Here is a 17,287-nt window from a genome sequence, read left to right on the forward strand (position 1 = left end):
GAAATCAGGGGGGGGGAATTTTGGTTTTCCTCCTCTAAAAGGCTAGGAGGGGGGTGCTGGAGGGGGAGCGGAGGAGGCAGCGGCGGTGGAGGGACTGGGAGAGGCACAGTGCAGCGCCTCTCCCAAATGCTTCGCCTGCCTCCCCCACCCCTGCCGACACCAGCGAAAGTGGGGGGGGGGGAGAGAAAGGGGAAGCCCAACAGCATCGCTACCGGGCTTCCCCTTTCTCCCCCCCCTTTTGCTTTGCCTGCCTCCCCCACCCCTGCCGAATTTTTACGAGCTGCAGTTGTGGCGATGGGCAGCGGAAGAGAGGCTTTACGGATCAGGGAAGGGGCGGTGGGCGGCTGCCGCATGCCCCTCCTTCCCTGCTCCGTGATGCGTCTCCACTGCCCCCCGCCACTGCGGCTTGTAAAAGCCTGCTTTTTGCATCGGCGTGGGGCACTGGGTGGTGGAGAAAGCAGCAGCATCCCAGCCTGCTTTTGGGATTGGCGGGTGGCACGGAGGAGGAACTTCTGGATCCACCCCGCAGCCTCCGTCCGCAGAAACAAGCATGTTTCTGCGAACGGAGGTGCGGGGAGGATCCAGCAACATCTCTGCTGCCGCCCCCCACCTCCCGCCGAATGCGGCGGCCGTGGGGGGAGGCAGCGGGGAGCGAAGCCTTCACTCCATAAGACCCACCAACATTTTCCCTTCCTTTTTAGGAGGGAAAAATTGCATCTTATGGAGCGAAAAATACGATATATCATTCCAGCATAGGCCCCCTTAAGTCCTATATTCTTCTTGCCACAATGGGTCTTAGGTAGAATTAGGACATATTGGGTTAATAGAGACTCTGGCCTGGTTTTGTTGTTGCTTGGCAAGTTCCAAAGGATTCTTCTTCAGTGTATAAAATTGATACAGCTGGATTCTTGCAAGTTTCAAAACTGAACCAACCAACTTCTCCTCCTCTTCCTCAGCTAGTTTGAGAATACTCGTACCTGTACTGGGCAGCTGCTTTGAGATGAAAGTACTCTTGTTACTCCCCAAGAATTCTATAACAACTCTTTTTTTATTGGGTTGGGGAGAGATTTGCACTTGTCCAGTTTGTATCTTCCCCAATACTGTCGTCATTGCAACACTAGACACTTTAGTTACAAAGGCTAATTTTTACTTTCTCACTGGAAGGAAATTGGAGCTGATATAAGAGATTTGCGTATAGCACTTCCAACATGATGTGGAGAGTATTGTGAAGTGGGGAACAAGATACAGCATTTGAGACACCAATCAGAATGCTATTACTTAAATGATGCAGCAAAGCTGTATGGCATTTATAAAAACAAAAAGCAAATTGAGTCATACTTGGGGCCAGCCCACCCACAAGACAAGGTGAAGCTACTGCCTCAGGTGGCAGGATCTACTGGGGCAGCAAATTCCAATGTCAGTCTATCTCCCCACCCCTTTTCCTGATGTAGATCTTCCATCACCCCTTCTTCCCTGGAGAGGAGGGGGGCACCATTTTGGGGTCCGCCTCAGGTGTACAAGGCTTTAGAATATAAGGCCAATGGGAGATGCCTAAAATCCGGACCTTGGCAAGTCAAGAATAATTCTGTGTGTTTTAAGTTGTATGTTTCCTAGCTGCAACTCAGTGGAAATGATAGGAAATGTAGGGGCGTTTTTCATTTGATGTCCATGCAGATGCATTTAATGGTGTCATTAATTCTCTCTCTCTCTCTCTCTCTCTCTCTCTCTCTCTCTCTCTCTCATATATTAGGGTGTGGTGTTTGCAAAAGAATGATGCCATCTTTCCAGCAAGCATCCACAGAAGTTAAAGGCATGTATGTAAGTGAGAGGAGTTGCAAGACTAATGAATGTTCTGGTGTTTTGTTTTTGTTTCCGTGCAGCTTCATGTGTGTGGGTGTTTTCTGTCCTTTCTGTACAACTATTGCAACATGCAAACAGATCTTACCATATTTAGATTTTAAATGGCATCCCATTTCCCCCCCTTCAAAGTAGTCAAAGAAACTGACAATACAAAACATAGTAATGAAAAACCTTCAAAGAATCATAATCCAAGAGACAGTATTCACTTTGGTAGTTGTACTGTTGGGTAATGAATATTGATCAGTACCCAATATTGTTTTAATGCCCTCTGTCCACATGGTGCTTGCCACTGACAGTTAATTGTAGCTAAAATATTGGGAGAGATGCAGTGCCCATACGCACTCTAGCTGCATCGTCATATCTATAGTCCATTTTATTGAGGAAGGCTGGGGAGAGCTCCACTTGGCCCTCATGATGATAGGAGACTGTGGGATGAATACAAGCGGTGAGACTTTTAGGACTGTGTTTACTGTAGATTTCATGGGGAAAGGTTATCCTCCCCCCCCCCCACCTAGGTAAGTTGATGCCTTGCCTGCTCTTTGTTGTAAAATGAACAAAAAGCTCAAGAACTTGCCCTGCAGTCTTGCCCCTTTTTTCATGAGCCATAAAACTGGGGAGGAGAGTGGGGGGGGGGAGGGGCAGCCCCCTCTTTCTTAGCACTCTTCTCCAGATAGGAATTATATACACAACACAAGACTGAAAGCTCTTGAGTAGAAGCAGGGAATTGCTTACTTGGTAAAAGCAACTTCATGAATCTGTAATGCAGAGGTTGCTGATGTAAGGGTTTCCCCCGTTAATCCGTTTGATGTTCTTGGGAGTAGGTGTTGATGTCTCAGAATAGTGGATAAGGGTTGGGGAAAGATCAAGACTCCATGTGTAGGTTTGCTTTTGTTATTTATTTATGTATATATATATAAAGTCCTAATGCTTTCTGAGCAACAGCTGACATTCTGAAGGGAATGGTCTGCTTTAAGATTTATTTCATGCTACCTCCAAGCACATTTGGTCTGAGCAGCATTATATGTGAAGGAAAAATCCTGCTTTTGGATGGGGAGGGTGAAGTGGGTGCAGTTAGATTAACACAGTGCTGCTAAAGGGATTTAAGCCTTCAGTGTTATTAATGAAGAGTTAATCTTCCAGTTGTATCTTCAGCAACTGGCCATTGAGGAATATAGCTACAAGATGACTTGCGTCTAAATCTTAGACCCAGAGAGAGCAGTCCAATCCTCTGAGTAGTTTCATTTTAAAAGTGCTTGGGGCTTTGGAGGAGCAGAGTTGGTAGTTTATTCTTCTGAGCAGAGGATGGCAAGTCAGAAGCTCTGTATCCAGATGCCTTTTTTTCAGTATTCCTCATCCTTCAGGGCAAAAGTCTGCTCCCTTTTCAGTAAAAGATGAGCCTGGCACCAGGCCTGCAGCTGTGAAGATAAATTAAAGAGCTGTGGCTGTAGGCAAGACTCCAAAGTATATTCTAGCAGTAGTGTTTCCAGCAGGTATGAAAAATGAGCAAGCTCAAGAAGGTCTGCTCATTCCCCTGGCTGGAGTGTTTGTAATGGTGAATCTTGGTCTGGAGAGTTTTTGTTGAATCTTGGTCTCCTCATCTTAGGTTGATACTTGAACTTGGTCGATACACCACACTGACTCTTTGCAGCAGTCCCCTGGGGTATCTTAGGCTGAGAGGTAGCAATTTATTGCCACCCAGTTTGCTTCATAGCTGAACAGAGGTTTGACTCCTGACCTCCTCGGTCAAATCCCAATACTCTGCCCACTAAACCACTCCGATTCTGAGGATCTTTACAAGCGTTACGTTGTTTGTTTGTTTTTTGTGTACATCAAGAAAAATGTGGTCTGAACGTTACAAATTCGTAATTGCAAATACATGCATCATACAGGTACAAATAAAAGAGCTGGAACTGGACACTCAAGTAACAACCCCCCCCCCCCCCGCATAATATGTGATAAGACCATCAGTGTTTCCTAAGCAGGGCCCATTTGCCCTTCTATTATTCCATGTTAATGGCACAGTGAACTTCACATGGGGTTTCCTTTGCTGTTCCTGATTAATAATAAAAAGGAATCCATTAACAGGCTAATATATAATAGGCTTTTGAAATAAGTATTTTCTCTTGAGGTCATCTGTGAGATGTTCGCGCTGTCTCTTATGAGAGAAAAAGAGAGCATCTTTGTTAATGGACACTTATAGTACACATGGAAGAGAGGTGAGCTGCTGAAAGACAAGGGCTCTCAATGTAGCCAATGCATTTCAGACCACTTAAAAATGATCCCTGGGCCTCTGATTCTAGACATCAATGAGCCATGTATGTCTATGCTTCCCCACCCCCCACTGCAAACTGTTTCCCCCTTCTCTATTCCCAAGCTTATGTGTGAGGAGGAAGCTCCATGTTAACTGTCATAGCAGGAATAAAAAAAAAATCTGTGTTCCTCCTGACATTGTAGGAGTCCAACTCCTACCAGCCCCATACAGCATGGCCAGTAGCTGAGTGATGGGAGTTGTAGTACAGGTTCTCCATCCCTACTGTATAATCTATGTAAGTGATTTGTGGCTTAAATAAAAAAGAATCCCCAACTTTTCCTGCCTGCAAATCCTATGAGCACACAATTCATTCTATACTGTAACAGAGAATGGTAAGCCCCAGCACACATGGCAGGGCATGAGATACTTATTTTTTTTTTTTTAAGACCTATCAATTCTTGGCCTGATGAGCCCATGGTGGTGAGAACCGCCACCATGGTTTTATTGGCTTTTAAGTGTTAAACTTTTCTGTGGCTTTATTAGCAAGCAGAGATTCCTATAAAATATAATCGGTACTGCAATAAAATACAGCTTCAAAAGACGCTTCTGGTGTAAGACTCTTCTGGTTCTGTCGTTACAGGTACTTGCAGGGATGAATGTCTACTCAGCTGAATTTGAAAAAATAAAAGAAGAATACAATGTCCGGGGATACCCAACCATTTGCTACTTTGAGTAAGTCTCTGCTTATTCTGCATGTACATAATGACAACACCAATCATGTATTTTGTTGGTTTTCCTGTATTTCAAACCTTGTTTTGTTGCATTTATAGAAAGGGAAAATTCCTGTTCAACTTTGAGAACTATGGTGCTACAGCAAAGGACATCATTGAATGGCTGAAAGAGTAAGTGTCTGAAATTTATCTCCTGCACCTTTGAGAACTGCATTTTGAATAAAGAGTATCACACCTTGCAAATAGCAGCATCTTCATCGCTACTCCAAAGGCAAATAAAAGCATCACACTGAAATATTAAAGATGAACCTAGGTTGTTTACTTCAGTTTCCATGCTTTCTATTTCATACTTGCAGTATCTTCCCAGTTGCAATTCTCCTATTATCTTTTCTGGGCATCGGAAGGATGCCATTGATCTGTGTCAAACCTCAGACTTTAAAATTTTCATTCCCTTGTTGTGAACACCTCCATTATCAGACAATTTGAAATGGCTCTGACTGAGAGACTGTGAATCTTTTGTTCCAGTATCTTTTACCAGGGAAAGGAGACAGACTCAGTGGTGTGTAGGAATGATTATCCAGATTGAGACTCAAGACAGGATTCATAGCATGACACTAGAGTTCTTGCTTTTAGTATCTAATGTTGTGTTCAGCATAGCCAGAAGGACATTTTAGTTTTTGATTGCAAAACAAAATGCAGCAAGCACTGGCATATATTTCTAGGTTTGGCAAGTTTGATGCTTGATTGATATAGAAAAATCTGACCTAAGCAGAATTGATTGACACTGGGACCTTGTGGCAAGGTCTTGAGCATCGTTAGTGAAGCTGTTTATTATTTATTGGAGGAAATGTATAATTTGGTGTTGGGCTGAAAATAAAGCATAAATTACAGAAAGCTTGCAAGAACCTATGGACTTGTTCACACCAATTCATGGCAGCCTTTGAGGAAGAGCCATAGCTTAGTGCTATATTATCTGATTTGCATGCTAAAGTTCTCAGGTTCAATCCCCATGAGAGAATGTGTGAAACCATGGAGTGCCACCGGCAGTCCGTGTCAACAGTACTGAGCTACCCAATGCTCCGACTCTGTATAAAGCATCTTTCTTTATTACTATGATGTGTGTTGTCTTTCATTGTGTGCTTTGCTCCACAATGTTTGAGCCACTGAAGTCCACTGATGGGCTTTTGTATGCTGTCTGCACTTGCTGCTCCTGTGTCTTGACATGTCTGCATATTTGGTTTCCTGTCTGTCTTTCTTTGGGACTGTTTGCTCTGCAGGCTCATGGAGAATAGTGCATTGTGATCTGGACTGTGCAGGCAGATCTGCTGTGGTGAGGTAGGGATGGGGGTGTTGGACGATGGTAATGCTACTACTTAGAAAAAGAATTTATATAAAGTACTCAGAGCTCTTCATATGCATCCTTTTGCTTATCCTAATAATGTTATGCAGTAGAGGCTGTTGTTGTTATTCCCAAACTAGAGACTGAGATTGAGAAGACAGTGAAGTTGACTTAGGCAACTCCAGGAGTTCCTGTTTGCATGGACACATCTAGTTCATAGCTCATGTTCTTAACTATTACGCTGTAATGTTTTGGCAGCGTCACAATCTTTTGATCCCTCGCAAATCATTGGGTAGACAAGTGTGGAGTCTTTCCTAATTTAATCATGCTCTCATCTTTTGCTTTTCCACCTCTCATTTTGCGAAAATGTACATGGGCATCCCTAGATGTTTACAGTCTTGCCTTGTGCACTTCTAGGTACATCCACGAAGGAACAAACTTATGTAGCCATTGAATCCATGTAAACAGGTTGCTAAATTGTCAGTGGAAACAGTGACTGTTGTACCTGTGGAGACTGCATGTCCTAGGATACTGGGAGCGCAGGGCAGGGGGTATGTGTCCAATAACCAATTGTATGCCTAAAGAGCTTTGTAGATGGGATGAGGCAGGTGTTTAACAGAGCTGGAGGCGTCATGGTTCAGTGACATTGTATGGCATTCAGGCTGCTGTCTCATACAGTAGAATACTCAGCACATTGAGTACCTACTGTGTGGATCAAGGTGGGAAATTTTGCCCTTGGAATTAATGTTGCTCTTGGTCTGTTAAGAAAGCAGCACCCGCGAGCGGAAGAGAGATAGCTTTTCTTCTACCGCCCCTTAGCAATGATGTGTGCCTTCATCACCTGTACCTTTTCTCTTTGCCTTTTGGCTCTGCATGGAGGCCCTTATCTCTTGGCTACCACATGTGAGACATTAGAAGTGTCTGGAGCCCCCCTCCCCTTTTCATCCTTTCAATCTGCCTACATTATAGTCTGATAATCCCTGCAATATGCAGTGCTTTTATATCAGTGCTGCGAGGGCTACTGAAGGCAAAGCAGAACAGCTGTGGACTCTTCCCAGTGATAATCTCTGCTAACAAGCCACTCTGGGCTTTGGCTGATATTTCAGTCGTTCAGAGCTAAAGACAGCTGTTTGTCCTCAATTAATTTCCAATGCACACTTAATAATTTCCCAGAAGGCAAAGTGATGCAGCCGCTTTTCTTCCCTCCCCTAAAAGAAATCAATATGCTGCGGGGAGTGGGGGGCAGGGAGAGGAATTCTTATTCAGAAGCCATGCTTTAGTTGGAAGCTGTCCATAATTGAGGTTGCAGTTTTAATTTGTATACAGTGTAAGACCAGCACATAGGCATAGTAGTGAATTACTCAAAGGAATCTGTAATATGGGGTAGTCCAGTGCTCTGTGGCAGTGACTCAAGAAGGCCTGGAAAGTGTAATTGAATAATGGGACAACATATGTAGGCACTATATGGGAAATAATAAACCTAATTAAAAAGAACAACAGGAACAAATAACATTTCCAATTAATTCAGCCTCCTGTTAGAGGCTGATAGCGGGGGGTGGGGGTGGTTCTTTTTTTTAATAATGCTTTTATCAGCCCTGATTCTCAAAGGACTTGTGAATGCAGAATCTTTGTTTATTTCAGTGGGGCACCTGCCTTATTACTGCAGGTGAGTGGTGTGAAAAACCAAGAATTTGTGATGATTGTGCTCTGAGGGTGCAAAAGGCAGACAGATAACTGATTTCCCTTATGCAAGAATGCTGAAGATACGAAATACCTGAATTCAAAATACAATTGGGATTGGCAGGGGGCGGGCAAACACCACAGGTTTCTGTTGTCCTCCTGCATACTTTTCAAGTCCAGCTGCATTTTTTTTCTGTCTCAAGAAAGCACCCTTCCTTGTGTACAGATATAAAGAGAAAATAGAAAAGGCTGCTCCAAGCTCCAAGGTTGCTTTACCTCATTTTACTTGTTTTGTATAACAAGATCTATATATAGCTTAATCAGAAGAATTAATGACTCCTTGCGAGAGGGGGCGGTCCCTGCCTTCTTAAAGTACTTCTAGTGATTTGAAGGAACTAATACTCTTCAAACAATTTTATTGTAAACTGTCAGAACAACTTAGAGTGCTTGTGCGCAATTGGAATCCTAAAATTGCCAAGGATGCTGCGGTTCTGACTGAAAACATGAAATTGAATTGCCAGGAAAGTTTTGGAAATCCAACCCAGAAAGCAGAAGGTCTGATAATAACTTGAAGCCCACTAGCCACATTGAGTAGTAAGTACTCAATGTGCTGAGTATTCTACTGTAAGAGACAGCAGGATGAAGTAAACAATACTGAGTAAACAAAAACTTTTTTTCAAGTGTTTAAAAGGAGAGGCATCCTTGTGACTCATCGGAGTTCTAGAACTCAGGGGCAAAATAAGTAGTTTGAGTGTAAGCTGGAGGATACTCCATTTGAAGTTTTGGTGGCACTACGTTGGTAGGATAAAACTCTTCAATGGTATTTAATATCCAAACACCCATTAATTATTTTTTTATATTGACAGAGCAAACAGTGTTGCCCTGTACCTTAATTTCATTCATTATCTTTAACCTTAATTGAGTTATGCAAAACCTCCAGTATTTGTTCCTTTTGTTACAAACCATCATAAATTTAGGATCATAGCAGCAAGGGTGGGGAAATGGTGGAAGGAATCCAGCATTGCACTGTTATTATTGTTCCATCAGTGTAAGCATTTTGGCCTACCAGACATAACAATCTCCCCTTTCCTCTCCCTGCAAACTGTTCTGCCACTAGGGTGGGGTGGGCCCGGGGAGTGGCTACCCTCTTAGAATAGGTAACCTCTTCATCAAGTTAGTACATACAAAATCATTTTAATTTCTTAAGGTCCAGTTCTCCAAGGCAGCTGCTATTTTTCTCCTTGTAGCATCTTCTAAATTTTACCTGTTTGTTTTTAGTCCTCAGCCACCTAAGCCACAGACCCCAGAGACTCCCTGGTCAGAAGAAGATAATGCTGTTTATCACCTAACAGATGATGACTTTGACAAGTTCACCAAGGAGCATCCTTCTGTTTTAGTGATGTTCTACGCACCATGTGAGTCTGCATTTGTTTGTTTGTTTATTTATTGTTCACCAATATATTGAGAGATGATCTGGTTCACATAGTGTACTTACTCTTGAGTAAGATTAGATGTCATGGAATAAGAGGAGGGGACCTCTTGTGGGTCAGGAATTGGTTAAGTTGCATGGAGCATAGAGCAGGAATAAATGGACAGCGGTAGAGTTGGAAAAGATTCTGAAAACGGCAACCAAAGTGATCAAGGGGTCGGAGTAACTATGAAGAAAGGTTACAGCATTTGGGATTATTATTTTTTTACTTTTGAGAAAAGGTAAGTATGAGGTGGCATGATAAAAGTTTATAAAATTATGCCTGGCATAGAGAAAGTAGATAGAGAAAGAGGGTTTTTTAGTCTCTGCCTCTGATAACATTGAACTCATGGACATCCAATGAAGCTGAAAGTTGGAAGATTCAGGGCAGACAAAAGAAAGTAGTTATTTATGCAACACATAGTTAAACCACAGAACTCGCTCCCACAGGAGGCAGTGATGGCACTAACTTGGATGGCTTTCAAAGAGGATTAGACAAATTCATGGAAGACGGGTCTACCAATGACTGCTAGCCATGATGGCTATGATCTGCCTCCATGGTTGGATGCAGTATGCTTCTGAATACCAGTTGCTGGAAACCCCAGGAGGGGGAGCATGTTCTTGTGCTTGGGTCCTGCATGCAGTTTTCCCACAGGCATCTGGTTGGCCCCCTGTGAGAATAGGATGCTGAAGCAGATGGGCCATTTGTCTGATCCAGCAGGCTTTCCTTGTGACTGAATCCAGGGTTGCTAGGATCCTTTGAAACTATAGCTTCCCAATTCTGCTATGAATGTTCATGACAGTATCCATGCGATAGATTCTATGGTTTGGCCCTATGATGGGACAAACAGCAAGCATTATCCACTAATGTTTCCCATGTGTCTACAAACAAAAAAAAGGAAAGATGTAGATGTTAAATATTTTGTCACTGCAGCGGAAACACAAACCACTCAATTCAGAACCCAGTTTATTTTGCCAAACAGCTGGAAGGTGTCAAGCAAATTAATTCGGGTTCTCTCTGTTATGCTAGATTTGCATCCATATGTTTAGGGTATATTTTTATATACAGGAGAACATTCAAATACACCATCCCCTGAAGCGCTACAGACCAAATAAAGGATTACCACTTGATGCTACTGAATAGATAAAATGGTTTTCAGTTCATTCAGGTTTCTCTAAATCAGTGTCTAAATTATTACTTAAGCTTTGCTGTGCTATGTTAATACCTCCTTTTAAACTAAATATAGATTCAATGAATTATTACATGTATTTTGTGTCTAATTATGTTATCCTTGTGACATAAGGATGGAGGACGACCCTGTGGAGGTTATCGTATTTCACAGTGTTCCCATTTTACAGATGAGAGGGGGCCTAGGCTCATCATGACTTTGCAAGCACACTCAGCCAAAATTCTTGTGTATGAACCATGATTTCAGCTCAGACTGCCTGTTGCAAATCCAGTTCTTTTATGCAGTACAGCACACTAGAAAGCTTTTATGGAACTTTGGGCACTAACCATTGTAGCTTCTGAGTTGCAGAGAGCAAAATTCCACTGAATGGATTACTCCTGTGGACCAAAGAGAGATTCCCCCTTCCCCTTTTCAGCCCCTGGCCCCACAAAAATATTTGCTCCAGATGGCTGGAGGGCTCTCTGGAACAGCATGGGAGGTGTTGTGGTCTGCAGGGGAAACTGGCAGATATCTCCTCCTCCTGCTGCTTGTTCTGAGCCATGAATGGAAGGAGCCCTGCCATTTGCAGAACAGCAGGTCTGGATTCAATCCAATGTCTTCCTTTTAAAAAACACACATTTAGAACATTTTTTTGCTGATGGCAAGGATAATAGCTAGTGATTACTAAACAGGCAGGTTTCACTGCTGCCAGGATGCAGAAGCACTTTTCTACTAGGAATCCCCTGCAGGCAACATTAAGTGAAGGTGAATATGCAAGTTAATTAACAGAAGACAGCTATCATAAACAGTTATCTCCATGATTAAAAGATCTTCTCCAGACACTTTTTATATTTACTAATGGAGTCACCTTACAAATATAAGTAGGTAAGATTCTTCCATGAAAACAATGCAGCAAAGACAAAGAGCTTATTCATATTTTTTTCATCCTTGGGACACCTGAAATGTTGCAAACTTACTAGCTCGAGAACAGCAAAAATCAAACCAAAGCCAAGAGTGCTTCATGTACACTGAAGTGTGCACCTAATTTGTTGTTGTTTTTTAAAATGGGAATTTTGATATGAGATTTGCAACACCGACTTGGAGTTAGTAACTTGGCTTTCACAGCCGATAAAACTAGTATACAGTTGCATTGTGTTTACACTCTACAGATCTTATGTTCATAGAGTGTTCTTTTGGAGAGGAGACAGAATTGTGGTGGTAACTTAATTGCAAAGTTGTAGTCAGATGGACAGAATATTAAGAGTCCATTAGTGCAATGCAATTCGTCGACACACAGTAGAGCAAGCTGTTCTTAGCATAGGACCAACACATTTTGGTAGCAGAGGAAGAAAATTAGAATGACTTCCCTGGCTGTAAAAGATACCATAATACACTGTGTAATGTGCTATTTGCTGTCCTTGAATGTTTGCCCAGCTCAGGGAACAGATTTTGGGGTAACTCACCTTGACTTAATGGTAAAGCAGGGCCATTTTCTGAAATGATATATACTTCATGGCACATGGTGGATTTCTCCAGTGGTAAGATTCAGCACATACTTTAAGTTGATGGTGCCTTGGTGGTTTGATTAGATGCTGCCATTATTTTTCTACACAACTTGATTTTCATGTCATACCCTCGAACAGTGATTCCCAAACCATTTTTCCACCAATGGACCTTTGCAAGATTGTTGAGGGACTTGGTGGCTCCCTTAATGATTTTCTACCTCTTTCGGCAATTGTAATGTGCTGTGCAAGATGCTGTGTGATTTTTTTATTGTATTTTAATTGTAGCTTTTATTTCTTATATTGTATTTTATTACCATTTAAATTCTATGGAATTCCACTGGTAGCATTTGGACATCCCAGTAAACCGTAACTTATGGTTTGCATCCTTGGCTTACCGTTACTTTCTGTAGCCAAGGTTTGTTCTTGGGTTATGAATTGTAGCTTGTTTGGAGAGCAACATACCATGATTCCTGGTTTGACCATAATGCTAGGTCAGAGACTGTGGTTTGTTTTTCCCAGCAGAAGTAGGGAGGAATGAAGCTGACATGATCAGCTCATACACAATAAACCAGGGGCTATATATACCATGGTGTCCTAATGTGCCCATTGTGACTTTATAGAACCATAGAATTGTAGAGTTAGAAGAGACCCAAGGTTCATATAGTCCAACCCCTTGCAATGCAGGAATCTCAACTAAAGCATACATGACAGATGACCATATAACCTCTGCTTTAAAACTTCCAAGGAAGAAGAGTCTATCATCTCTCATGGGAGAAACAAAATAAATTTTTTTCCTTCCAGTAGCACCTTAGAGACCAACTAAGTTTGTTATTGGTATGAGCTTTCATGTGCATGCACACTTCTTCAGATACCAAACTATGTAACTATCTCTCATGGGAGTCTGTTTCACTGTCAAGCAGCTCTTACTGTCAGAAAGTTCCTCCTGATGTTTAATCGGAATCTCCTTTCATGTAACTTGAATCCATTGGTTTGGGTTGTGCCCTGTGGAGCAGAAGAAAATAAACTTGCTCCATCTTCCATGTGATAGCCATTTTGATATTTGAAGATGGCTATCTTATCTCCTCTCAGTCTCATCTTTACCAGGCTAAACATACCCAATTCCCTCAACTCTTCCTCTTGGGAAGCAGAGGGAATATTTTTTTTAAGGTACCTTTTGGGTCCCCCCCCCCCGAGCATATTATAGGGAGGTGTTTGTGTGTGTTGCAGAATTGTGCTCACATATGTTCCTTTGAGCTCAGTCTGTACCCACCACAAACACTACAGTAGTGAAAGGAAGGTTCAGCTCTTGTTTCTAAGACGATTGTGTATTTGTGGGGGTGGGGATTTGATTGAGAGGCAGCACATCAAAGGGTGTGCTGTGTCTGACCCAGTTTCCCCAGTCCTCTGGCGATCTCTTCAGCAAAAGGAGTACTCTGCTGTATTTCATTCCCAACATGATGGTTGTGGGGGAAGGAAGCGTTTGTGACAAGCTAACAGGGCTAAGAGATTTACACTTCCGAGCCTAGTAACCATAATCTATTTGACCAAGTTAATTTGGCTGTATATAAAGTTGCCTGAGGTAGAACAAGCAGATCAGGCAACTGAGGTGGCAAGACATAGCATGTGAACTTCAGTGGCGCATTGGCCATTAGTTTAGTTTTGGTCACCCTGCCCAAGGGGCAGCATAGCACAAGTTCAGATGCTGCACTGTCCTAAAGTCACCACTTACCAGGTCAGTGAAGCTTGTCGTGGTTTCACATAGTGATTAACAACAGCCACATTCTGTTTCCAAGGCCAAGGAGGAATCACAACAGGATTATTGTTCAGATATAAGTAATAATTGGTGCAATGCCAGTAGTACCTGAACCACTTGTAGGTCTTAAGATCACCCATTTTGCTCCAGGAGAAAGATGCTTTGATTGATTAACGGCTTTGAGGGTTTTTGTTTTATTACAGTCAATATAAATGTTATTAAGTAAACAAACAAATAAGCAAACTTCTCCCAGTGACCCTGAGTCCATTACAAAGCTCTGCACAGAAATGCAGTAAGCAGAAACATGTCCTAAGATTGTTCCAGACAAAAACAACCAACACTAGGGTCTGACCCTAAAATGCAAGGCTTTACTAAATCTTTTTTACTTTCTTACATGGATCTCTACTCTCTCTAAATCCATGTCAGGAGCACTCCCTCATTTTTACCAAGGAAAAACAAGCGTGTTTCAAATCTACTATCTGAGAGTCTATAAATAGTAGTGATCTTTTTAAAATGCCTTGGAAATGTTTCACTTCAGTGGGGAAAGCTTAAAACATGTGTGAGATGTTATCCTGTAGAGAAAAGATGGAATGTCTTGCCCTGAAGTAAATCACGGGTGCATATCCAGATCTATTAACTGCTTGTCAGCAGGCGTTCCCAAGGTGCATCTGCATTTACACAAAAGCATTTCTTCTTAGATCTGGTTACATAAACTGCACTTCACAGCTCTCAAGCATAGCATGCGGTGGGACATTTTAGCATTCACAAGCTTCTTTGAATATTGGTTGTTTAGATAACTTAAATTCCCATTCAAAATTGACTCTCCCCAGCATAGCTATGGACAATGCAATTTGCCACAATTGCTGTGTTAAAATGGGAAGCAGCGCTTAAGGGTGCTAAGGGGATTCAAATTGAACTGCTTAGGCTCTTCTCTCCACCACTGCCACCCTTCTCTTTCAATTTGACAAATCAATTCATTCTGTGACTGGTTTTTACCCCCACAGGGGTAAAAAAATAAATAATTGATTATCTCCCCCACCTTAGGCACAGAAATGTCTTGGTTCATATGTGCCTGCTTAACCCCCACTGGTTAACTTGTGAAGAATGCCAGAGCATAGACCTGATAACCCTTCCCCTTTGATCCTAGAGTGTGAGGGTGGATTATGATCATTCACAACCGGGGCGGGGCGGGGGAGACCTTTGGTCCATCAGGTGTTATTGGACTCCAGCTCCAGCTGGCCTGAGCTGGAGATACACTCTGCATATACTCAGAAGCTCTTTGTGTTTCAGCATTGATAATTGGTTCTGGCTCACTCTAAGCCCAATTCAAGCCTTCAACTGACATGCCTTGTGAATATTATGCACCTTGGCTTTTGAGCTTTGCTTCTTCCTTCATGCGCTGCTGCCATTTACTTAACTGTATTGTAGGGACAGACTGAAAAACCTTATAGCATTCTTACCTGAGAGGTGGGCAAATAAACATCAAGTTCTGTGTGGGTTTGTTGTATGTTTACTGTTTCCACCCTAAACATTTCTTTACTTTTAAAAAATGGCACTCTTGTTAGGTTTGCTAATGTATTTTTAAATTTTTCATGGCCAATAAATTAAGCTAGGGTGAATAACTGGTGGGTTTTAATTGCTAGGGATAGGACCTGCTGAGTGTTTGGCAGGTCAGAGATGGAACCTGTTGAATTTTGGTAGATATGGGAAGAGTCTAATGGGCTTTGACTCATCAGGCTACAGCCTTGTACATCAGGTGTGGGTTCCATAGGAGGTAGTTTAACACACACACCTCATCTCAGAATATCTGATAACAAACTCAATGCAAGAGTAACATGTGCTTGTCTTCACTTGCACACACACAATGCAGCATCATTCAAAAGAGAGAGAAAAGTCATAACGTACTGGGAAGGGCATTGTAGGTATTGGAGGCATCCAGGGTCCATCTTACACAGGGTGATGACTCAAAGAGCTGCAAAGCCTTCTGGGTAGATCAGGCCCAGTAATTTCCATGGTGCCCAGCATATTGGACAAACCAGCCATGCAAAGGCCACAGGGTTGCTTTCAACCCTACTCTCTGCCACAAATCAGGCCTTCAGTATTACATTTCTCCACACGCTCTTCACCCCCCACATGTAAGAGGATAGGTGTCACAGGGAGAATAGGTGACCTTTAAGCCCCAGTGATGGAATTGTGGGTAGGAAGGTAGTTAGCAACAGAGCATGTGAGTACATACGGTAATCTGTTCTTAAATGCAAACAATTATTTGGTGAAATAATAAAGGGATGCATTTTAAGTTGTGGAAATCAAGTGTGCCTTTCTCCCCATCTAGTGGCTGGTCCACAAGAGGTTTGTCAGTGTACTGTTCATCCTGCATAAGCTATGTGGAGCTCAAACCCTCATGTATTTCCACCAGCAGGAGCATTAACGAAGTTGGCAGGGCTCCCATCAGCAAGTTGAAAAGATTTTGAGCTGTGGGCTTACTGGGTGGCATTGAATGTAGATTTATCTAGGTGCTGAGCTTCTGTATCTTATGTTTACTCACAGTACCAGACATACCATGTATACCTGTTGCAAATATAAACACCATACTAATAATCTAGTGATAATATATTTCAGGCTTGATTCAAAGCCTTATATGTTCTGTAGTTATTGCAGACATTTTCAAAGATCTGTCAGTATTTTATTTGTCATTCTCTGTAATAGCAAAGTTAAGAAGCTGAATGTCAATCAGATCTGAAGACAACAACAACAATAATTGACTGAACAAAAAATAGCCCAATACCTATTAGTTCCCAGAACTTATATAATGTTGGTGGCAGTTGGGTAACATATCCTGTTGTCTAGAGATGAAACTTCTAGAATCATATTGAATACAGAAGAGGTCTTTCCTTTGCTGCTTCCTTTTCGTGGGCTATCTCTTGTTGACACGCTGCTGTGTCCTGGATTTCTCCATTGTTTTAAGGATGTAGGAAGCTGCCTTAAACCAATTCCTACCATTATTCCATCTAACCCTGTATTTTCTAGATGGAATGGCAGTGGCTCTGCAGGATTTTAGACAGGATTCTATTCCAGCTTTACCTCAGGATATGTGTCCCTTTTTATGTGACATACCTCTTTTTTCCTCTGGTCAGGCCTCTCTTCTGTCACCAGGATGGGAAGGGAAGTCTAAAGGAAGCAGAAATTGGGCAGAGTTGTGCAAGTGTAAATCCTGACAGAACTAGTTAATTGGATATTGCCCATTGTCTGGACTCATCAGATAATGATAAAGTCCACATAGTTATGGAGAAGAAGTATTCTTACTTAGTTCATAACCTGAAAAGGCTATTTTAATGCGCTTAGGCTATCATGCAATTTTCAACAGTGCCAGGTTCTTCTAGATTAAAATAATACAAGTTTCTCTTTGTTGTTGTTGTTGTTTTAATGCATAGGAATGATGGTTACACAGTGGGTTGGTTAACAAGGTATTCCATTTGCAAGTACTCTTATTTGAAAGAGAGCACCAAGGTTGCTAAGTGAAATACTCAAAGC

At 42.1% G+C, this 17,287-nt stretch overlaps 1 protein-coding gene across 2 annotated transcripts in view; it reads left to right on the top strand.

Moving 5' to 3' along the window:
- Window positions 1–17,287, top strand: part of PDIA5 (protein disulfide isomerase family A member 5) — a 138,474-nt gene that overhangs the window by 72,962 nt on the left and 48,225 nt on the right. For both annotated transcript variants that reach the window (XM_033162684.1, XM_033162692.1), the window contains exons 8-11: window positions 1,751–1,818; window positions 4,752–4,843; window positions 4,942–5,013; window positions 9,140–9,276. In XM_033162684.1, coding sequence (XP_033018575.1) covers window positions 1,751–1,818; window positions 4,752–4,843; window positions 4,942–5,013; window positions 9,140–9,276 — 369 coding nt within the window. The remainder of the gene's footprint in view (window positions 1–1,750; window positions 1,819–4,751; window positions 4,844–4,941; window positions 5,014–9,139; window positions 9,277–17,287) is intronic.

This window comes from Lacerta agilis, chromosome 1 (assembly GCF_009819535.1).
Source record: "Lacerta agilis isolate rLacAgi1 chromosome 1, rLacAgi1.pri, whole genome shotgun sequence".
Lineage (NCBI taxonomy): Eukaryota > Metazoa > Chordata > Lepidosauria > Squamata > Lacertidae > Lacerta > Lacerta agilis.